The sequence below is a fragment of the Osmerus eperlanus genome, chromosome 3 (assembly GCF_963692335.1).
Source record: "Osmerus eperlanus chromosome 3, fOsmEpe2.1, whole genome shotgun sequence".
Classification (NCBI taxonomy): domain Eukaryota; kingdom Metazoa; phylum Chordata; class Actinopteri; order Osmeriformes; family Osmeridae; genus Osmerus; species Osmerus eperlanus.
In genome coordinates, this window is record NC_085020.1 from 22,282,709 (window position 1) to 22,305,302 (window position 22,594).

At 54.7% G+C, this 22,594-nt stretch overlaps 1 protein-coding gene across 2 annotated transcripts; it reads left to right on the forward strand.

Moving 5' to 3' along the window:
- Nucleotides 1-265: 265 nt before the first annotated feature.
- agps (alkylglycerone phosphate synthase) lies at nucleotides 266-21,987 on the forward strand. Of its 2 annotated transcripts, none has more exons than XM_062457883.1 (19): nucleotides 266-517; nucleotides 2,790-2,879; nucleotides 4,372-4,462; nucleotides 4,574-4,694; nucleotides 5,166-5,240; nucleotides 6,337-6,408; nucleotides 6,565-6,644; nucleotides 7,750-7,830; nucleotides 8,892-9,017; nucleotides 9,375-9,483; nucleotides 13,622-13,749; nucleotides 14,545-14,596; nucleotides 16,176-16,252; nucleotides 16,341-16,453; nucleotides 17,924-17,993; nucleotides 18,326-18,387; nucleotides 20,280-20,369; nucleotides 21,402-21,501; nucleotides 21,630-21,987. In XM_062457883.1, the coding sequence occupies exons 1-19, from the start codon at nucleotides 330-332 to the stop codon at nucleotides 21,693-21,695; spliced, it is 1,791 nt and encodes a 596-aa protein (XP_062313867.1). In that variant the 5' UTR covers nucleotides 266-329; the 3' UTR covers nucleotides 21,696-21,987. The 2 variants fall into 2 exon arrangements, with proteins under 2 accessions (XP_062313867.1, XP_062313868.1); XM_062457884.1 differs by lacking the exon at nucleotides 266-517 and adding an exon at nucleotides 2,517-2,675.
- Nucleotides 21,988-22,594: the final 607 nt, after the last annotated feature.

Consider the following 22,594-nt stretch of genomic DNA (forward strand, 5'->3'; position numbering starts at 1 on the left):
AATATATTGTTTAATCCAAACTCTATAATAAATGCATACACCTGCATGTAACCTACTAAAGGTGACACAATTCAAATATTCAGGCAGAAATGTGATTAAAAGTGAAGAACGAGTGATATTAGGCTAGGCTACATTGTAAAAAGTGGCCTGCTCAGATTGGTGGAATCAATACAGATAAGCAATGTAACCAATCTGGTAGCTAATGTTCCTGACACACATTAAATACAATTCCCGTATTGCCCGATGGTATCCGGTTACAATGTACCTCATATCCTCGCTGCTGACCTCTGACAGCCGCTGCCTCCCCCCCTCACAAACACGGAAGCAGCATGGCGTCAAGTAGCAGCAGCGGCGGCAGCTCCGAGGTGCAACGAATTGCACAGCAAAGATTGAGAATAATCGCTGGACATCTACAGAGACCTGCGTACGATGAATCGGGGATCGTTGCTATGGAGTGCAAAGCTGAAGAAAGCAGATCAGATGTTGCCAACACACAGAAGACGTTGCCGAGGAGGAGGTAAAGGCTATGATGATGGAGAGCTCTCGCTGTCACGAGTGTCCGTCTGCTAGCTATTAGCTTGCATAGTGAGCTAATAGTTTAAATGACATGCATTATTAGTCACTAACAGTAACTGAATACAGTCCACTGTCGTCTTAGTATAGTTAGACTGCCGTAGTACATTTAAGCACTGCTTCATAGCTTTCAAACTTGGTCCGCTAGCATTGCTTGTAGCGGCTACTCTGAATGCGATTCATTCATAAGTGGGTGCGGCGGGTGGGCATAGACGTGGTTTGGTTTGGTAACACATCTTTCTTGATCGATATAAATAGCACTAGTTCTATCAAACGAAATCGATGTGTTGAGAGGGGAACGTCTTTTAATCAGTCTTCTGTAATGCATTAATTCAGAAACAAGCTGGATGAGAGAGACGTCGATGTGCCTTACATTTTGACATTTCCGCCCATTTTTGACTGGTTAGTCAACGTACTGGCTGACAGAGGCCAGTTTATTAGTGCGTCAGGCTAAGGAATGTTTTTAAAGTTTGCCGGCCTAGTTGTCAAGATACTTTGACGCCCTATTGTCTTATCATATACACAACAAAATCAACGAATATGTTGTTTTCCGTTGCTAATATGGGTCATTCTGGGACACTTATTCCCTATCATTGGTAAAATAGTAAACATTGACAAAGGAGGAACGGAGAAAGTTGGTCAGGTAGGATTACAACTTTCCCCCATAAAACTGTGATCGGATTGGACAAGAGCTTTGGTGGCCTGACTCTCAAACAGGGTTGTGAAAAAATCTGCTCCTTCCAGGCGGGGCATGTTCCCTCTCATGGTGTACTGACATCTAGTGTCATAAAGCAGATAACGCAATGACCTCAGTGCAAAGTTACATATCTGAATTTACCAACAGTTTGTACAAATGGCCTTGCGAAACTTGATCACAAGTCAACCTGATGCTCTGATTAAGAAAGGTTATGGAGTTCGAGATATGTTTCGTCTTAAGTTGTACCCAAGGTAACAGTTGACTTATAAAAGTCAGTTTGTGAGCAACGTTATTGTGGCTATTTGTGAGGGTATAAGAGAGATTATGCATGCCTGAGGTAGTGTTGAAATATATTTACACTTGCATTATCTTCATTTAACAGATGATTTTATCCCAGGTGACCGGCTATGAATAGTGAATAGAAACTCAAGAATCAGAAGTGTTTATTTACAAACAGAAGGGTCTAATAGTCTGAGACTACTAGTCAGATACTTCTAGGCCTATTTTGCTTTTTTCTCACATGTAATATCCTCTTAATTTGAGTGTAAAGTTAAATCTTTGAAAAATATACATTCATTCCAGAGTATGTTAGTATCACATTTGGCATGTGATATCATAGGCAGGCCTTTTGGCGTGTACCTGATGCCCAGTTCTGATACCTCTCGTGTGGTGGGTTGGACGGACTGAACCAGTCTATGTGCCCAGCTGAATTGGGTGAAACTCCCTCCGGTGTCACCTGGAAGGTATTTGGCATCATGCTTTGCTCCTAAAGCATCATAGAGTGAAATCAACTGTTTGGAATGGATGTTTAGAAGCCAGACTTATGAGATTAAGGCCTGAATCATAAACTATAAACACTGTTCACCTAGATAAATACAACACTCCTCGTGCACCTTGAATTATGAAAAGGTTATGGCAAGGAGTGGCTATGATATGGCTATTAGTACAAATAATAACTGTGGTTCCTCTGGAGTCTCCTTCCTTTGTGTGAGCGAACATTCTGTGGGTGTCATTGCTCAACAGAAAAGACTCCCTGACAAGCCAGCCACTCCCTGTTAGCATTAGGTGGTTGCTGGTGAGGAATCGTCGTTTGAGAGGAACCGGGTTGGCCATCCTGCGACGTTACCACGGTAACAGGGAATGGGGTTGCCGTCTGTGCCCCGGCCACAGGAGAGCGGCAGTGGCTCGGGGGAACACTGTGCTCTTGGTGTCCCTGTCAGCTGTCCCCAAGGCTGAACACAGACACAAGCCACAGTGTATCCAGGGGAAAGTTCGACACCATTCGTCCTTGACTAGAGGGGTTTAAAGAGATCCAAAACAAAAGATTGCGGAAGGAAGTCCCGATATCTGAAACGATGGGATGATGGCGGTGTCTGGATGTGCAAGGCCGCAGCCTTTGGAAAAAGTCAGCCCTTGGACTGTGTGTGTGGCGTTTTCCTAAGATGAGCGTCCTGTCTTGATCTGAGAAGTGTTCTGACACGGTGAACTTGCTTGACAACGGGTTCTTGTTTTCCCACAGGCAGGAAGTGATGAAATGGAATGGCTGGGGTTACAGTGACTCCAAATTCATCCTCAACAAGAAAGGCCAAGCGGAATTCACCGGCAAGAGGTACCGTCTTTCGCTTTGCAACAGTCATGTACGCGTTACACAGGTGTCTAAACCTGGTATAACTGAACATTATTAAACCATGAGATCTCATACTGACTTTATTAATATTACTAAGAAAAATACCCCCATCCTTACACAATTCCATTCCATCGTACATTGACCTGTAAACTTTCTCTTACTGGGAGAGAAAGTGAGTCTGAGTGGAGATATCATGTATCTTCACACCACACGCCTTTTGAGAAACTCCCCCCTGGCCAGTCCCATCCATGTGGTGCTACTGCCATCTGGTGGCAGCATCTGCAGAGAACATTTAAACACATCGGAGAAGGTCAAACAGTATGATAATCAGTCGTCTGAAAAATCCCTCGGTTGCGTTGAACAGATAATGTGTTGACTTGACAACTCGATTCCCCCTTGCTCCAAACGAGAGAGAAGTGAAACGCGGTGCACGTTGAATTATGTGGACCACTTATGAATGTTTCTTTTTTATCCCCCCCCCCCCATCTCTGTGTGTGTAGAGAAACACAGCCTAACGTTTCCATGCTGTCAAGTGACTGAGCAGGCTTTCAATTGGCACAGGCACCAGAATGGATCGCTCTCTCATCTGGCGAGCCATCAACCTCTGTTCTATAGCTTTATCTTTGTCTGGCACGATGGAGGCGGAGGGGGAGGCAGAGAGGGAGGCAGAGAGGGAGGCAGAGAGGGAGGCAGAGAGGGAGGCAGAGAGGGAGGCAGAGAGGGAGGCAGAGAGGGAGGCAGAGGCAGCGATGGGCCAGCCTGTTGTTGTTCTTTGTCTCTTCCTCTTTAGTTGTAAGGGTGATGTACGACTTAACAAAAGACAGCCCTGCCTGTCGGAATCAAAAAGAAGCCAAGGCGCCCGGATCGAGGTGTCTGGGTTTTGAGTAATGGCTTGAATTGTACAGGATGTTGCACAGCAAATGGTTTTTCCCTCTTCGAAGCTGTAAGCTGTATCAAACCGCGTCTCCGTCGCGCTTCCTCAGACGAAACGTTGTCGGACGAGCCGACTTGGAGGACACTGGAGGGAGCGGAGGAGTGAAAGTCGGAGAGAAAGTCCTCCTCCCCCTCCTCCTCTCCTCCTCCAGAACCTTCTATGACAGAGGCTTTTTCATTAAGGGCTGTGTATCATGGTCTGCTGGACAAAGGCACACCACAGTCCCCCTAATGGGCTGGTCGTCACCGTGCCAGCAGCTCAATTATACAGCGGCCGAGGTGGCGATGGCACGGCCAGCGCTATCGCCTGGGCCGCCTATTAACCTCCTCCGACACCAGCTGCACACACTCCCAACCCATGACGGACGCAGAATGCCAACCCGCGGCATGCCAACCCGCGGCATGCCAACCCGCGGCATGCTAACCCGCAGCGACTCCCAGACGAAATGCCAAGTGTGTGGGGGGGGGGATGGGGGTCTTATTTGGTCTCAGAAGTGGTGTTGTGTGAGGAAGTAACGTGTGTTGTGAACTGCCCCCCCAGGTACAGGCTCAGTGGGATGATCCTGCCCAGTCTGAGGGAGTGGATGGAGAAGACGTTTGCCACGAGCATGCAGCATAAAAACATGGCGATGGTGAGCGTCGACCGCCGGCGAAACCCTCAAACCCCATTCCTGAATCACCACGACGACGGCAGTCGCTTCATGACTCCCCCCCCCTCCTCACCCCCTGTGTCTTTGTTTCAGCCGGTTCTGAATGCCAGCTCTGTGCAGCCGCCCTCCCTGAACCAGCCATTCGTGGATGAGCTCAAGTCCTCGGGCGTCCCCTTCTCCCTGGACGCCGAGGACCGGGTGTTCCGGGCCCACGGTGAGGCATTCTGGGAAGGCCCCCCCTGAGGGCCCACCAGCAGGGGTCCCCCCCGAGGGCCCACCAGCAGGGGGCTCCCTGAGGGCCCACCAGCAGGGGGCTCCCTGAGGGCCCACCAGCAGGGGGCTCCCTGAGGGCCCACCAGCAGGGGGCTCCCTGAGGGCCCACCAGCAGGGGGCTCCCTGAGGGCCCACCAGCAGGGGGCCCCCTGAGGGCCCACCAGCAGGGGTCCCCCCCGAGGGCCCACCAGCAGGGGGCCCCCCCGAGGGCCCACCAGCAGGGGGCTCCCTGAGGGCCCACCAGCAGGGGTCCCCCCCGAGGGCCCACCAGCAGGGGGCTCCCTGAGGGCCCACTAGCAGGGGGCCCCCTGAGGGCCCACCAGCATTAGACACGTGTAGCTCCCAACACTCTCCGACACGGGGCATCTCACCGGGACTCAAACCCGCCCACGTGTGTTCTTGTCGTCCACAGGGCACTGCCTGCACGAGATCTTCGCTCTCCGGGAGGGTCGGGTGGGCAGGACCCCCGACATGGTGGCGTGGCCAAGTGAGTTCCGTGGCGTCGCTGTTTATGACAAGCCGTGTCTCCCCGCCCCCCCTACCGCCCCCCCAACCACCACCACACTACACAGTTAATCTCTGGGCGCGGGTGATTTAAAGGGTTAATCTCTGCCGAGGCGTGGGAGTATTAATATGTATGAGTGGAGGGTTAATAAGAGGCGTCGGGGGGAGGACATGTGACACCTGACACCCCCGCGCTCCGAACCGGCGCCCCACGCCCATGAATTATGACGCTGGGATTGGTTTGCTGCCGTTCAGGCCCGGCGCTATTTCATCATGCAAATGAGTGCTGACTGGTGGCTGAAACTTGATTATCAGGCTCACAATTGGCCAGCAAATCACCCAGACCCTGCAACAGCATCTAGGATGGGGGGGGAGGTGGGGGGGGAAGGGGGGGAAGGTCCACAGATTTTTTTGCTCTCTCAAATGCCCCTTTTCATGTGTGGCTTCATTCACCCAGTTCCTGTGTCCGTGGTATGAAAAGGGGAGTGGTAGGAGAACCGCTTGGTCGTGGTTGTAGATCTGTAGCTGGGTTTAGTCTGTTATCCTTGCCTCAAAGCCCTGTTGTTTTGATTGGACGACAGGGCGGGTTTGAGTCGAGGTGTTTCTTATTGGCCTGTAAGACTGCTTGTGCCCGGTGAAGCGTGTCTATGTAGGTGGATATTACTGCCCCCCCCCCTCGCGCCCCCCCCCCCCCCCTCCAGATGAAAGGTCGGTGGGGGCCGTGATTGGCTAGAGCGAGAGAAGCTTCTCCGTATCGACCGCCCCCCCCCCCCCCCCCCTCCCGCAGGGACCCTGGTCTTCATGCTCTCTGGCTCCATCGTAAGACCGCCCTGGGCAAATCTGGGCCATCTCTCCCTGGAAGCCCCCCTGCCTATCTGCCTGTCTCTGCTCTAATCGCCCCGGGCCTCATGACTGTTTACTGTCTCCCCAAGACCCAGCTTCATGTGGCGTTGCTTATTTCCTTTGCCACATGAGCACACCCGTCATCTTGCTAATGCAAATTTATGTGCGGCGTTGCACGGTTTTACTGGCTTTCGGTCGGTGTGTTACTGCAACGACTGTGTTGTCTGTCTCCACAGGCTGCCATGACGACGTGGTGAAGATTGTGGAGCTGGCCTGCAAGCACAATGTTTGTTTGATACCATTTGGTGGTAAGTGCCTGATTGTGGCAAAGCAATGTTATTACTCAGTGTATTACAATCTTCAGTGAAGTAGTGTATGGGTCATGGAAACTCCCCCTTTTCACTCACACTCCACCCCCGCCCCACCCTCATCCTCATCCTCACCCCCCCCCCCCCCCCCCCCAGGTGGGACCAGTGTCTCCAGCGCCCTGGAGTGCCCCCCTGAGGAGACTCGCTCCATCGTCTCCCTGGACACCTCCCAGATGGTGGGTACCCCCTGTCACTCACCCCCCCCAGAGGAGAGCTGCACACGACACACGCCGCTCTGCCCTGCCCGGCCGCTCCCCTCTCTAACCCTCAACCTGTTTACCTCGCCCGGCCGCTCCCCTCTCTAACCCTCAACCTGTTTACCTCGCCCGGCCGCTCCCCTCTCTAACCCTCAACCTGTTTACCTCGCCCGGCCGCTCCCCTCTCTAACCCTCAACTGGTTGATCTAAGCTCCCTTCACGACCAGTGTCGTGGTCGTCGTTCTGGAGCATTCACTTCAACCCAAGAGGCCCTACAGTACCGTAAACCCAGTTCTGCTGGACGGGGTGACCGTGCAGGGCTGATATACGACCCGTCCGGGCACGGCCAGTCCAGGCTGGGCGTGGCCGGGCGTCATCGGCACCAGGGAGCCGTGTGTCAGGGTCAGGGGTCGCCCAGGGCCAGGGCCAGGCACATGAAAGGCACAGCAGGACAGCATTAGACTATTTATTACTGGGGCGGAGAGATTGATGGCAGGTGTGTGGGTGTGTGAGGGGGGGGGTTGGGGGCTCACGCTGGGATGAGGGTTTATGGGAGCCAGTGTTAAAGGAGGGGTGACCTTTAGCGAACCTGCATGAGTCAGTGCATCATGCTACTGATACACAAACTCACCACAGCAACATCAACCCTGCACATTGCCCTAAAATAACAATAATAATGATATACATTTAGCAGACACTTTTATCCAAAGCGGCGCATGGCGCAGGGGGGTTTCGAACCTGCCACCTCTTGATCTACTGTTCAAGATATCGCATCTTTTTTTTGCCGTTTTTAGTTCAGTCTTTTAGAACCTTGGATGTACTTGGTGGTAGTATTTCAGGGAGGGAAGACAGTTCTGCAGAACAGCGAGGATAGCCATGTGTTGGTGCTGCCGATTCCACTATGTTGTGTTGAAATTCCTCCCCCTCTAACCTGAATCAGATGTGTGTTAAACCAGCCACGCCAGGCCCCGTGCCACAGAAGAGAATTTACTTTGTGTGTTTGTGTTGCGTAAACGATAAAAGTTTACAACCTTTTTCTTCATGAATCCACCCCCAACCACCCCCACCCCCCTCCTCTCTGCAGAACCGAATATTGTGGATCGACGAGAAGAATTTAACTGCCCATGTCGAAGCTGGCATCATCGGACAGGATTTGGAGAGATTAGTGAGTGTCACCTAAACAGGTTTCTAACCATCTCCCATAAACGGCCAAGCTGCACGGAGCTGCTTTGTGTTGACGTTTACATTCTTTTTTATTTTCCTTGGCAGCTGCTTGAATACAAAGCGACATACAAATAGTGCGTGTGGAACGTACAGCAGAAAAAAAACAAGAATCTGAAGTATTTCGAAAAACAGTATTTCGGTGTTCAGGGTCGAGGAGCGGTCTGTAATCACCAGGCAGAGTTAACACATCTCAGCTACCAGGCAGAGTTGACACATCTCAGCTACCAGGCTTCACCTGTGGTCCAACAGGCCCTGCCTCCACAGCCTGGCTCTGGGGGCAGGGCTGGAGTGTCTGGGAGCGGGGCTCTGCAGGAGAGGCCGGGGGCAAGGCTGGCCTCCACAGCGGAGTAGTGAAGGGTAGTGGTGTAGATGGGGGGGGGGGGGCCGCGGAGCAGATGGCCCCATCAAGCTAATTCAGAGGAATGGAGCCGGAGCAGGCGTGGTAATGGAGCCGGAGCAGGCGTGTTGGTGTGCAGGGAGGCGTGAGCGGCATCTCAAACAGGCCGCACCTTCACGTGTCCACGGGCCTCTGATGGAACAGATGGCAGCGCGTTAAAGAGCCGCCTGCTCCGGGGGAGAGGGGGAATAAAACAGGGCCTCACTTCACCACCGTCACCTGGAAGAGAGAAGCCGTTAGGGTGAGCCAGGCCGGGGGCGGGGGGGAGACGAGACGACTAGCCCAGAGGGGTGACTAGCCACCACTACACCCCTTTCCTCCGACCCCCCCCCCCCCCGACCCCCATCACGTTTCTTAGCGGTTGTTTTATTTTGGGCGGTTGTAAAAGTCTATGATGTCATAAAGGGCAGAGTTTGGAGCGTAAAACGCTAACGAGGCTGCAGTTACGCCCGGCAACGACGGGAGGAATTCGGTCGAGTTTAAGCAGCGAGCGTTTTTGTCAAGCCGTTGAGTTTGGAGTGCGCCTATGAATGCTGATCTGTGTTTTTGACTGTTTTGATATATATTCTTTGTTTTTTTGACTGGTTTTCCCTGTTTCCCCTCAGCTCAACGAGAGTGGCTACTGTACGGGCCACGAGCCAGACTCCATGGAGTTCAGCTCTCTGGGAGGCTGGGTGGCCACCAGGGCCTCGGGCATGAAGAAGAACATCTATGGAAACATTGAGGACCTGGTAGGTGCCGTGGCTGCCTCTCCCCTGACCTCGTCCCCTGACCTCGTCCCCTGACCTCGTCCCCTGACCTCGTCCCCTGGCCTCGGTAGTCGGCATAACAGCTTTATAAAGTCCGCTTTCCCTGCTAAAATGAAGCATGTTCAAATGCACTTTCAAACACGTGCTTTAAAAACCAAAACCTCACTTTTCACTGTAAATAGTTCAAGCGTGTCAATCTTTGACTTCTTGGCCCATGATGTCACCACTGTTTCCAGTCTACCTGCTTGAACCCGGAAGTGTCCCAGGTCAACAGTAGCCTGGATGTTGGTGTGTTGGGGCTTCAGATCAGCGAGTGACAGCTGTTGGGTTCCTGTGCAGGTGGTCCACGTCAGGATGGTGACCCCTAAAGGAGTGATCGAGAAGAGCTGCCAGGGGCCTCGCATGTCCACGGGGCCTGACATCCACCACTTCATCCTGGGCTCTGAGGGTACGAGCCTCCCACTGCTGGGTGTGGGTGTGTGTGTGTGTGTGTGTATATGCTACATGTGCATGTTATGCATGTTTGCTTATCAGGGCAGCAACACCAGGCAAGCTCTCACACTGCTTGTCAGGTGAACATTAACTAGGGCTGGTGGGGAAACCATCTTGGCAACCAGGGCTGCTGGTGAGAGGCGTCACCCCCCCACACACACACACACACACACACACACACACACACACACACACACACGTGCCTTGTCCTTGTGTACGCCCACATAGAATCCTGCCATATGCCAGTTCCCCCCCACATAATGGGGAGCTGGAGGGAAGCTTGGCACCATCATGTTAAACAGATGTGGGTACAAACTCGCTGTTTGCCCCCTGAAAAACTCTGCAATCTGCTCACTGCCTCAGAGATCTCCATTTGTACTCATTAGAATGGTGTTCCATGGATGCTTAATGCACATCTGTCTGTGGACAGGGGAGGGTGTTCCATTAAGTCAAATCATCACTTTTTATGTGACCTTTGTTTCGGTGCTGTGTAGAGCAGACACGGTACGGGCTTGTGGTGTTCGTTTCCCAGGCTTGTGTCTGTAGCCAGGTCTCTGGGTGGAGGGTGTGGGTCTCTGGGAGGAGGGTGTGGGTCTCTGGGAGGAGGGTGTGGGTCTCTGGGAGGAGGGTGTGGGTCTCTGGGAGGAGGGTGTGGGGCTGGAGGGTGTGGGTCTCTGGGAGGAGGGTGTGGGTCTCTGGGAGGAGGGTGTGGGGCTGGAGGGTGTGGGTCTCTGGGAGGAGGGTGTGGGGCTGGAGGGTGTGGGTCTCTGGGAGGAGGGTGTGGGGCTGGAGGGTGTGGGTCTCTGGGAGGAGGGTGTGGGGCTGGAGGGTGTGAGTCTCTGGGAGGAGGGTGTGGAGGGTGTGGGATTCTGGGAGGAGGGTGTGGGGCTGGAGGGTGTGGGTCTCTGGGAGGAGGGTGTGGGGCTGGAGGGGGTGAGTCTCTGGGTGGAGGGTGTGGGTCTCTGGGAGGAGGGTGTGGGGCTGGAGGGTGTGGGTCTCTGGGAGGAGGGTGTGGGGCTGGAGGGTGTGAGTCTCTGGGAGGAGGGTGTGGAGGGTGTGGGATTCTGGGAGGAGGGTGTGGGGCTGGAGGGTGTGGGTCTCTGGGAGGAGGGTGTGGGGCTGGAGGGGGTGAGTCTCTGGGTGGAGGGTGTGGGTCTCTGGGAGGAGGGTGTGGGGCTGGAGGGTGTGAGTCTCTGGGAGGAGGGTGTGGGGCTGGAGGGGGTGGGTGGAGGATGTGTGTGTGTGTGTGTGTGGGAGGGCTTACTGCTTGCCCGTGCCTGTGGGGGGTCACCCCCTCCTGGGTGTGATTGGAATATCTCCCTGTGCGCCTCCTCCCTCCCCTCCCTCCCTCCCCTCCCTCCCTCCCTCCCTCCCTCCCTCCCTCCCTCCCTCCCTCCCTCCCTCCCTCCCTCTCCTCCACCCTCCCTCCCTCCCTCCTCCACCCTCCTCCCTCCACCCTCCTCCCTCCCTCCTCCCTCCACCCTCCCTCCCTCCCCCCCTCCCTCCCTCCACCCCTCCTCCCTCCCTCCACCCTCCCTCCCTCCTCGCTGACACTGTGCCCTGACACCCCAGCCGTGGGATCAAACTCCCACCCTGCCTGCTTCGAGGGAAGACATGGACGTCATTAGCAACCACTGCAAAGCCTGTCCTCATATCTGATTCAGCAGCCCAGCCGGGGTCGCCCCTAATCTCCCTGACCTTGATGGGCCCTGAATGCTGATGTCCTCCACTGCAACACGCCGTAACATGGTGTGATTGGAACGATCAATAATCATCTGTTGGTGTTTTTCCCCCAAGGCTTCTCAGACATGGACAGTGCTGGGCAGGTGTGTGAAGCCATCCAAGGCTGAACCCACACACACACACACACACACACTCCTACCCTCTGGTCCTCCTCATGTCTTCATGGTGGCGCTCTGTCCTCAGAGTTGATCTCCTCTAGATAACCCTGGCTGGAGAGACGTCAGCTGGTCACGGAGGAGAGCACTCTGCCTCCTACTGCCTCCTACTGCCTCCTACTGCCTCACACTGCCTCCTACTGCCTCCTACTGCCTCCTACTGCCTCTTGCTGCCTCACACTGCCTCACAATGCCTCCTACTGCCTCACACTGTCTCATACTGGCTCACTCTGCCTCCTACTGCCTCACACTGCCTCACACTGCCTCATACTGCCTCACACTGCCTCTTGCTGCCCTCACACTGCCTCCTACTGACTCACACTACCTCCTACTGCCTCACACTGCCTCCTACTGCCTCTTGCTGCCTCTTGCTGCCTCACACTGCCTCCTACTGCCTCTTACTGTCTCACGCTGCCTCCTACTGCCTCACACTACCTCCTACTGCCTCACACTGCCTCCTACTGGCTCACTCTGCCTCCTACTGCCTCACTCTGCCTCCTACTGCCTCCACTACCAATCTAGGCACAGGACACCCCTGCCTTTATTTACCTCTCTCTCTCCCCCTCTCTGTCCGTCTCTCACACACACACGCTATCTCTTTCTTTCTGTTTGTCTTTTTTCCACTCTCTCTCCCTCTCTCCCTCCCTCCCTCTCTCTGTAGGTCAGGGTGTAGCTCCAGAGTGGAGATGAGGGCTTGTTGAGGCGTCATCCAGTCACCTGTTCACCTCAGGACCACTAGATAGAGCACGTGGAGGGTGCTGTGACGTTACAGGCCTCATTAGCATCCAAAAGCAGCGTAGACCGGCCACACAGTCTGTGTGTCACATAGGATGGATGTTAGGCTTTATTCATTTACCTAAAAAAAAAAGACAAAAGAAAACTCCAAAACAATGTAGAAAGTACCGCAAAAAATCACGGATCAGAAGTGTGTAGTTTTAACTCTATTTCGGTGGTCAGAGATGAAGATGAGATTAAGCGTCATGTAAATTGAACCAAAACCAGAGTTGTAGTTTACGCTGGAGTCGAGGTTCTGTTATTTGAGCTGAAGAACGTTGCACAACGTTGGTAATTTCCCGGTGGAATATTTGAACATGACACTAGACGAGAGGAAACTGCGCACACTGAAAAAATGGCGTTTGGCACCGCTGTACCCTGACTGTGCTTGAGTAGGTTTGGTCTTGATTTAGCTGCGATTCATAAACATTTACAAAGCCGTTAGCAAGACATCTGTTTTCTTTTAATGTCTTTGGTAATTATATACGCGCGAAACGGTATCAAAAGCTCCCATTTCGGTCTCCCTCCCTCGGAATGATGAAGTGGGTTTTCCGAGTTATGAAAGTTTTATTGAAAATTCTTTACGACGAGAGGTTATCACTGTTTACTGGAAACTCGTTAAGACGAACGTGTCGTTAGTGTCCCTGCAGCGCTGCCCTACGCTGAGGCAGTTTGTGGCCGGCGTTTGCGAGGGAGCTTGGAGAGTACAGTCGCTGGCAGCGCTACCTCTCCTAGCTCCCTGTCGGTGTTCAACTGTTTTCAGCACAACGGCAGTAAACACGCATCCCTTCTCTGCTCCGCCAGCAGATGTTTCACTGTCATGTTCCCTGTTAGACCCCCCACTCACCCCGAATCACCAGCTAATGACTCAGTTTATTTCCTCCTAGTTACAATCCGCAGCTCTTCCTGGCTCCTGTTGTATTTGTCTGAGAAACACGCTTCTAAATAGACGACTAATGTGGTCATTGGGCAGGAGAGCTATACCAGACAACTCTTGTCTGGGTGGGGGAGATTACACACACACACACACACACACACACACACACACACACACACACAGGTAAAGAACCTGGAACATGAGCCTCGTAGCAGCAGACATGTAGTTGATACTCTGAAGGGTCAGGGGGGCCAACCGGGGCCCCCTGAGGGGCCTCTTCAAGTTGTCCCGGGGTTGGCCCCTTTCATACGGGTCTGCTTTACCTCCCTCCAGCCAGGCTTGATAAATCTAGCCTGGCCTCCCTCCTTTGAGCTTGCAGGAAACTGGATCCTAGAGGTGGAATGTTGGCCTGGGTCACCACGACAGGTTTGGGGCCTGTGGTTCTCTGCCCTGCTTCTGTCCTCGATGAGGGAAGCCAGTCATGAGGGGAACTCCCTCTCCTCCCCCCAGCTGATGTGTGTCCCCCCCCCCACCCCCCCGCGCAGGTATGCTGGGCGTGGTGACGGAGGTGACCATGAAGATCCGCCCGGTACCGGAGTACCAGAAGTACGGCTCTGTGGTGTTCCCCTGCTTCGAGCAGGGCGTGGCCTGCCTCAGAGAAGTCGCCAAACAGGTACCCCTACACCCCCGCAGCTGCTGTGGGGGAAAAGGCACACAGCTCCCGCTCTCTGTTTACGTCAGACAAACCTCACCCAGCTAACAACATCGACCCGACTGCGCTAGGCTAGGCTAGGCGAGTTCATTTTAGCAGGGCAGAGGAGACCTTTACAACACAAACAAAGCTGTTTCTCTGATGTCATTACCTACAGTACTATTATTTGTTACCGACTGTGTCAGTCAACGTCTCTTGAAAGATCCCAATAATGGGTTCACCTTCATTTCCATGACAATAACCGCAAAAGATGTGTGTGTGACCAAGGAGGTATATCGACTGGGCTGATCAATATGGTACCGGGAAGAGGCGGGGCCCGCGGTGAACGACAGCTTCCCGATGTATTATGGAGGAATACGTTTCAAGATGATGAAGAAACGTCCCCTTTTAGTCTCTGCTCTGTGGCTGTGTGCAGTGCTGATGCAGCCGGTATCGATGAATACGTGCATCAAATTAATGCCGCTCGGCTCGTTCCAGCTCCAGAAACGAGTCAGTTTTTTTTAGAGCTCACGAGAGGGTATCGACCTCGCCCTCGCAGCCTCGCCCTCGCAGCCTCGCCCTCGCAGCCTCGGCCTCGCCGCCTCCTGGGAACTGGGAGTCGGCTCTATATATAAACTATAAAACCTCATTGAGTAGCTTTTGTTTTGGTGTCCTCTCAAAATCCTTGGTCGAAAACTGTTTGTACACACGTTTAACTTTACACCAACTTGTGTCTGTTTTGTGTGAGTGAAATGACTTGGGTGTCTTGTTTTCCAGAGATGTGCTCCAGCATCCATCCGGCTCATGGATAACGAGCAGTTTCAGTTTGGTGAGTCGCCTCTGCCCTTCGCATCATCTCGACGTCAGATCTCATTTGCTTCCATGTTATCCGCGCTGCAACGCGCGCTCCGCTCCGTAGCCGCGCGGCTCCCGCAGCCCTGAGCCGCTGCCGGGAACCTGGTTTCACTGGTCAGGAAACTGTCACATCTCCTTTCCTCCACCACCACCACCTCCTCCACCTCAGTCGGGCCGAGGAAGTTGCACCATGGCTGCGCGCAGGCCTGAATGTTTGTGTGAACTCTAACCACATCCTTCCTCTACTCACTGCGCCTGAGTACGGTTTGCTCCCACTCGCCGCAACGGTGGAGTGTGAGGAGAGAGGCTGCCCTTGCCCGGCCTTCGCCCCTCTGCTGCGTACCAGGAAGTGAAATTGATCATTACAGCGCCGAGAAACCGAAGTCTGCGTCCTCTCCGCTGTGGCACAATGAAAAATGACCGTGGCTACAATTAAGCAGTTCTTCTATTGAAGTTTTATGATATTGTTTCTTGAGGTCTGGTGGAATGTCTCTGGCATCGTCCAGAGATCTTTGTAAAGTTCTTTTCTCTCTGGGGATCTCATTAGCTCCTCTATATTTTCCTCTTTTTTTCCAGAGTATGCACTTCTTAGCATTAAGTAGGCAAGACAAAGCGACTAGGGTTTTTCGCTAATAAGTAAAACTCCTGGCTTTATAATACCTTCTTGGGCTTATTAGTGCCTTGTTCTCCCTTTAATCATGTCGGCTTTAGAGTAAAGAGACTTGATGTATTCACAGCTGGCTGTCAGACCGAGACAGTGAGCGCAATGTTCAGCCGTGCTACCTGACTGTCTGATGAAAAATGAGAAGGGTGTTTAGGACGTTGATACGTAGGCCATGCGTGGAAACTTGAACAACAAAAAGACAGAAGTTGGTGTTATTCACCCCGTGTTTAATTCTCTGTTCTGGTCAGTGAGTATTTATTTAATGAGTGTGTTGGCTGCAGGGGACGTAAAGACCCTGGATCGCATGTGGAACGGCGACAATTAGGACACTAAGTGATGAGCCAACCCGGGAGGAAGCCGAATAAATGAACTGTTAAGTCTCCACGGCAACGCCACGGCAACGCCACGGCAACGCCACGGCAACGCCACGGCAACGCCACGGCAACGCCCAGGAGTTTCCGTCTGTGATTGATAGCCGTCCCCTCGGCCCCAGACTCCCGTTCTCACTGGTCCGCGGGCGCTTTGTGTGTCCAATCAGGAATAAATCAAAAAACGTGCGGGTGAGGAAGACAGATTTCGCCGTGTCATCCCCACTTCCCCCTCGGAAAGACCCTGATTTATAGTCGCTGTCGCGGGCAGCCGCAGGCAGCCACTGGCCACTTACAAGTTATTCAAATGTTGCCATTTATTTTCCTCCTTTTGTTCAAAAAGCCAAATAAATCTGAGGCCGTGGGCCCGATCAGACGCTGGAGGAAACAGGCAGGGGATGGGGGCGCCAAGTGGGGCTAAATGTGTGCGGAGATGATAGGAGCTGTAAGTCCAAACCGACAGAGGTGTGCTTGCCGTTGGAACGGGAGGGAGTTGACCTTCTCTGTCTGTGTTTCTGCAGGCCACGCGTTGAAGCCTCAAGTGTCGTCAATCTTCACATCGTTTGTGGATGGGCTGAAGACGTTCTACATTACAAAGGTAAAAAAAAAAATATAGAAACATGCCAGCCCCACTTATTTGGTTCCGTATAGACAGTTTTACAACGTCTGGTCTCTGTTGAACCCAGTTCAAAGGATTCGACCCCCACCAATTGTGCGTCGCCACCCTGCTGTTTGAGGGGGACCGCGAGAAGGTCCTGCAGCACGAAAAACAAGTTTACGACATCGCTGCCAAGTTTGGGTGAGTCGCTTCTCAAACTCCCCTAACACGGAACGTTCCACTCTGGTGTCTGGAACACCGGTCTTGTGGTTCTCCGCTAGTTTCCCCAAACTATTAAAACTTTTATCAGTTTGGAACACAGGTCACTGGCCAATCACAGAGCACCTCCTCGGAGAAAGCGTCCTCTGATAGGTCTGCGGCGCCGAGCAGACGGCCGGGGGCGGAACCGGTCCTCTGGCAGAGCTAGCATTATGGGATGCCTGGGCGAGATGGTTGGGGGTGTGTGAGCTTAGACTGGGGGGATAGGTTGTGGGGCTGAACCAGAGGCCGAGCGTAAAACAGCCCGGTGATGGATCACCCCTGCCTGCCCCCCTGGCAGGCCTGCTGGTGGGGAGGGAGGGGTGGCTGGGGGTGGGGGCACCTTGTCCTGAGCGTGGAGGGGTGAGGTCGGAGCTGTAGGGGGATAGGGTGAAGGCCGAAGGAGCATTGACTGATTGATTGTGTGGTAGATGGATGGAGGTCTTATCAGTCAGAGAGGGATGTTTCGTTTCCATCTATCCTCCACCCTCTACCTCTATCATTCTCCATCCTGCTGCTCTATCCTGCTCCTCTAACCGCTAAGCTGGGCTCGTTTCTCTTTCCCGTTCACCTGTATTATAAAGCTTCAGGTTCGTTTCCAGAGCCCAGTTCCACACCAGCTAGTACACAGTCCCCCACATCAGGAATAATAATAACAGATTCATTTAGACGCTTTTATCCAAATACAGCAGGGGGGGGATTTAGACCTGCCATCTCAGTCAAATGCTCTACCCACCGAACTACACAGGAAGCACCCGGTTCCACAACAGGAAGTCCACAATTCCACAGCATTAGAGAGGATTCAGGGAACATGGAGTACTCTTCCCCTCTACATCAGCCGCAAGGCTCCTAGTCAGCACTACTGGCCCTCGTTAAAACAAGCAGAGGTGTGTGAATCTCGGTGTAACCTTATGGATCGTGTATTAGTGTGACCGCGCGGCCCAGCTGCACGCACACCATCCCCAGTCCCCCTGGTTACGCCCAGGACCAATTTAAGAGCCCCGTCGTTAGGGGAAGGTGTCGCCGCGCCGCGGTCCTCCTGTTAGCTCAAACAAATCATCCTAACCTATCAGGCTGAGGTTAATGGATGAGGGCGACCCTTGGAGGAAGCTCTTTCGTCCGCTGTCGGGAAAGCCGGGCCAGTCGATCAAACGATTTCCTAATGAGCGTACCCTGATTAGTTAGGGCAGTGGATGAATATTTGATTATCCTCTGTGGTTGATGGATGTAGGGGCTGACCTGAGGGGGGGCTGGGGGGAGGGGGGGTGGCTGGGGGGGGGGCTGGGGGGGGCTGGGGCACCATTGATCTGACCACTCTGGAACTGACTGGCAGCTGTGGTCAGGGGGTGGAGGAGGGGGTGTGCACCAGGATAAAGAAGTGTTAAATATTAACCCCCTTGTATCTGCTTCCAGGGGCTTGGCAGCCGGAGAGGACAATGGGCAGAGGGGATACATGCTGACCTTCGTCATCGCTTACCTCCGGGTGGGTCATCCTCCGTTGTTCTCTCTGGGGGTGACGGACAGGCGGGGGGCCGGGGGGGGGGGGGGGGGGGGGGGGGGGGCTCTGAGGCAGGGGGACAAAGACCCGAGAGATCCTCTGTGTTGATCCTGTCAGGCCTGGACGGGGCAGCCCGCTCCCTCTGGAGAGCTCCTGCCTGTGTTCTCCTCTGGAGAGCTCCTGCCTGTGTTCTCCTCTGGAGAGCTCCTGCCTGTGTTCTCCTCTGGAGAGCTCCGGCCTGTGTTCTCCTCTGAGGGTCACGTGATCGGTGTCGGTGATTCACTTATGTCTTTTTCCCTCTGTTGTTTTCCCTGAAGGATTTGGGGATGGACTACTTTGTGATCGGGGAGTCCTTTGAGACGTCCGTGCCGTGGGACAGGTGAGGAGCGTGTGGGGGGGGTCCACTCTTAGCCACCGTGTCTGTGAGGCTGCCTGGGAGCGATCCTCCTGGGAGTGGTCCTCCTGGGAGCGGTCCTCCTGGGAGTGGTCCTCCTGGGAGCGGTCCTCCTGGGAGTGGTCCTCCTGGGAGCGGTCCTCCTCCAGGGAGCGGTCCTCCAGGGAGCGGTCCTCCAGGGAGCGGTCCTCCTGGGAGCGGTCCTCCTGGGAGCGGTCCTCCTGGGAGTGGTCCTCCAGGGAGCGGTCCTCCTCCAGGGAGCGGTCCTCCTGGGAGCGGTCCTCCTGGGAGCGGTCCTCCTGGGAGTGGTCCTCCAGGGAGCGGTCCTCCTGGGAGCGGTCCTCCTGGGAGTGGTCCTCCAGGGAGCGGTCCTCCAGGGAGCGGTCCTCCTCCTGGGAGCGGTCCTCCTGGGAGTGGTCCTCCAGGGAGCGGTCCTCCAGGGAGCGGTCCTCCAGGGAGCGGTCCTCCTCCAGGGAGCGGTCCTCCAGGGAGCGGTCCTCCTCCAGGGAGCGGTCCTCCTGGGAGTGGTCCTCCAGGGAGCGGTCCTCCTGGGAGCGGTCCTCCTGGGAGTGGTCCTCCAGGGAGCGGTCCTCCAGGGAGCGGTCCTCCTCCAGGGAGCGGTCCTCCAGGGAGCGGTCCTCCAGGGAGCGGTCCTCCTCCAGGGAGCGGTCCTCCTCCTGGGAGCGGTCCTCCTGGGAGCGGTCCTCCTCCAGGGAGCGGTCCTCCTGGGAGTGGTCCTCCTGGGAGCGGTCCTCCTCCAGGGAGCGGTCCTCCAGGGAGCGGTCCTCCTGGGAGCGGTCCTCCTCCAGGGAGCGGTCCTCCAGGGAGCGGTCCTCCTGGGAGCGGTCCTCCTGGGAGTGGTCCTCCAGGGAGCGGTCCTCCTGGGAGCGGTCCTCCAGGGAGCGGTCCTCCTGGGAGCGGTCCTCCAGGGAGCGGTCCTCCTGGGAGCGGTCCTCCTGGGAGCGGTCCTCCTGGGAGCGGTCCTCCTGGGAGCGGTCCTCCTGGGAGCGGTCCTCCAGGGAGCGGTCCTCCAGGGAGCGGTCCTCCTGGGAGCGGTCCTCCTGGGAGCGGTCCTCCAGGGAGCGGTCCTCCAGGGAGCGGTCCTCCTCCAGGGAGCGGTCCTCCAGGGAGCGGTCCTCCAGGGAGCGGTCCTCCAGGGAGCGGTCCTCCTCCAGGGAGCGGTCCTCCTCCTGGGAGCGGTCCTCCAGGGAGCGGTCCTCCTGGCTTTCTTCCCACACAGTCAGTTTAAACTGGCATTCCCCTCCCCCTCACTTCTCTCTGTCTCTTCTCCTCGGCCTTCTCTCGCTCTCTCTCTCTTCTCTTCCCCCCCCCCCCCCCCTCGTCTGTGGGTACTCCAGAGACAGCCTCCGGAACATTCCCTCGCCCCCGTGAGACGATACCGTACTCCACCGAGGCGGTGACACCCCGGAGGCGTCGCGTGAGCGGCTGTGTTTCAGACACACACGAATACAGGGCCCCTGTGTGTACACTGCCCAGTAGGGGAGACCGGGGGATAGCAGGCGTGCAGGCGAGCATATATACCTGGCTCATTACCTCTCCTCCTGCTCTCTGTTCTGCACTTGGCTGCATGTGCGATGCTGACGGCCGTTACACGCCAGGGAGAGCTTCTCACAGTGACCCGGGCAGTCCCCATTATGTCCCCGTGTTCTCCCCTTCGCTGCTCACTGCTGTAGACGTGTAGGGAAACACACACACACACACCACACACTACACACACACGCACACACACACACGCCTCCTTCTGTCAGGCCGCACTGCAGGCTCATGTTTCCCCACAGCATCATTGGTCATTTAAAAACATTGTTTGGTTTGATTCACAGCTTGTTTGTTTGTTTGTTTGCCGTCTGTGTGTCCAGGGTGTTGGACATCTGCCGGAACGTGAAAGAGCGCATCACCAGGGAGTGTAAAGACAGGGGCGTCCAGTACCCAGCCCTGTCCTCGTGCAGGTAGGTAACCTCATACTGACTAGACCTTAGGACCCCTGGAGGCAGGCAGACAGGCAGACAGACAGACAGGCAGACAGACAGACAGGCAGACAGGCAGACAGGCAGACAGGCAGACAGACAGACAGACAGACAGGCAGACAGGCAGACAGACAGACAGACAGGCAGACAGGCAGACAGGCAGGCAGGCAGACAGGCAGACAGGCAGACAGGCGGCCAGGCTGCTCCCTGCTCAGAGTGGACAGATTAGGCCTCAGCCTGATTATGCTCCAGCCATTCATTTCCCGGCTGCCGTCTGTCACAAGATTGATTTGTCCGTTTAACCTCTGTGTGTGTTTGAGCGTGAGGGAGCAGGCTCGAGGAACAGAGGTTGTTCTCACAGGGGACAGAAGACCGAGAGCGAGAGCGCCCAGCTCCAATCTGTCTGAAACACAAGAATGGATTGCCTTTCTACATGTATTTTAAATCTTTAACGTGGACGTTTTGACTCTTTCGATTCAATTTGAATTTTAAAGGTGACAAATGGCTTCTGGCATTGTCTCCCATCTCTCACCGCGTGTGACAACTGACACGTCAAAGTAATGAATGTAGCACCCAGTTCCTTAGTCATGTAAAGTGTGACCGTATTGTAATGGTTTGTCGGGTGTCACATAGTAGCTTGCTTGCTGAACAATCATGAAATGTCGCTCGGGGCGATCCAGTGAAAGTGTGCCGATGACCGTTTAATGTCCCGATAATGTGACGTTCTGGAAGCTGGCAGACCCCGATGCTCATTTGGAGCGAAGGAATAGAGGCCAGGGGTTCAAGAGGCCCCGCCCCTCACGCCTTGTCACCGCCCTCCAATTACAGCGGAGAAATTGCATTTACCGTCGTGAGACTGGCTAGCTCAGCCAAAACCAGGGTGTTTTTCAGGTTCACGGAGAACTCATTTCCACAGGGAAAAGAGAGAGGTGGGGGGGGTAAACCAATAATACAAAAAAAACAATAAGCTTTATTTTATCTTGTGAGGGTGACATGTTTGTGTGGCGGTTTCAGGGTGACCCAGACCTATGACGCTGGAGCCTGTGTCTATTTCTACTTTGCCTTCAACTACAGAGGACTGGCCGAACCAGTGCATGTGTACGAACAAGTGGAGGTAACTCGCACTGCGCTTACATACCAACTACTGAGCTCGTTACACAGGCTTAACTTCACTGATATACTTACATGTTCTGTACGGGTTTGAAATGTTGACAGTTGAAGTGGCTTGTTCCCCTGTCCTAGCGTGCTGCCAGAGAAGAGATCCTAGCCAATGGAGGAAGCCTGTCTCATCACCACGGAGGTACCTAGCAACCACCACCCAATCACAAACACACACCCTCTCTACGCGTGCTTGTGTACATTGTGGGATCAGATTGATCGCAAGGCTTACGTAGGCACGGGGGTGTACTGCCCTGCACAGTAGGTTTGCTGGTCCAAGTGAGAGAGCGGGCAGCGAGCCTTTCTGTAAACATGTATTTGGTCTAAGGAGATCATTCATTGCTTCTTTCACAAATCCAAACACGTTTCCCCCACCCGGCTGACAAATGGCCGCGCTTTGGCTATTTGTTCGTTTTCAGCGGCGGCCAAATGAGACGTGAGAGGAGGGAGGGGAGGGGGGAGGACAGGGTGGGGGAGCCTCTATCAGGCCCAGACAAAATGGCCGCCTTATCTATATTGCCATCCGCCTGGCCGCTTTCATACACCACGTCGGGCCATTCATCACACCTGTCAAAAACGGCATGCAGTGACTAAATCACTATTTTTCCTGAGAGGTTGGGGGGTGGGGGGTGGAGGGGGGTGGGTTCCAAATTAAAAGATGGCTAATAAAAGGAGGAGGCCGCGGCTGGCCCGGGCGGAGGTGAAGCTGCTGTTATCAGCTTGGGTTCACTGACCTCCACACAGTGGCTGGGCCACCCTGATCCAAGCCTGGGGGTGGAGGGGGGGTGGAGGGGGGGGTGGAGGGGGGGTGGAGGGGGGGTGGAGGGGGGGTGGAGGGGTATTGATGCGGCTCCCCTGTGTGTTTGTGTGTGTGTGTGTGTGTGTGGCCCCCACTCTGTAATTGTGATTAATAACAGTGGGCCTTGCTATCTGGGCGCAAACAGGCTGCTTTGTCTGCCCACAATCAGGGCTTGACAAATGGAGCTGGTTTCGCTGGGCTTCGTGTATCAAGGAAAACAGATGTAGTCTGGGGGAGGAGAGGTGGGAGG

What these genes read in the sequence shown, in the direction of transcription:
- agps (XM_062457883.1), top strand. Translation starts at nt 330, where the DNA reads ATGGCGTCAAGTAGCAGCAGCGGCGGCAGCTCCGAGGTGCAACGAATT. An exon ending in ATGGAAACATTGAGGACCTG is followed by an intron (nt 9,018 to 9,374) that starts GTAGGTGCCGTG and finishes GTTCCTGTGCAG; the next exon opens with GTGGTCCACGTCAGGATGGT. An exon ending in TCAGAGAAGTCGCCAAACAG is followed by an intron (nt 13,750 to 14,544) that starts GTACCCCTACAC and finishes CTTGTTTTCCAG; the next exon opens with AGATGTGCTCCAGCATCCAT.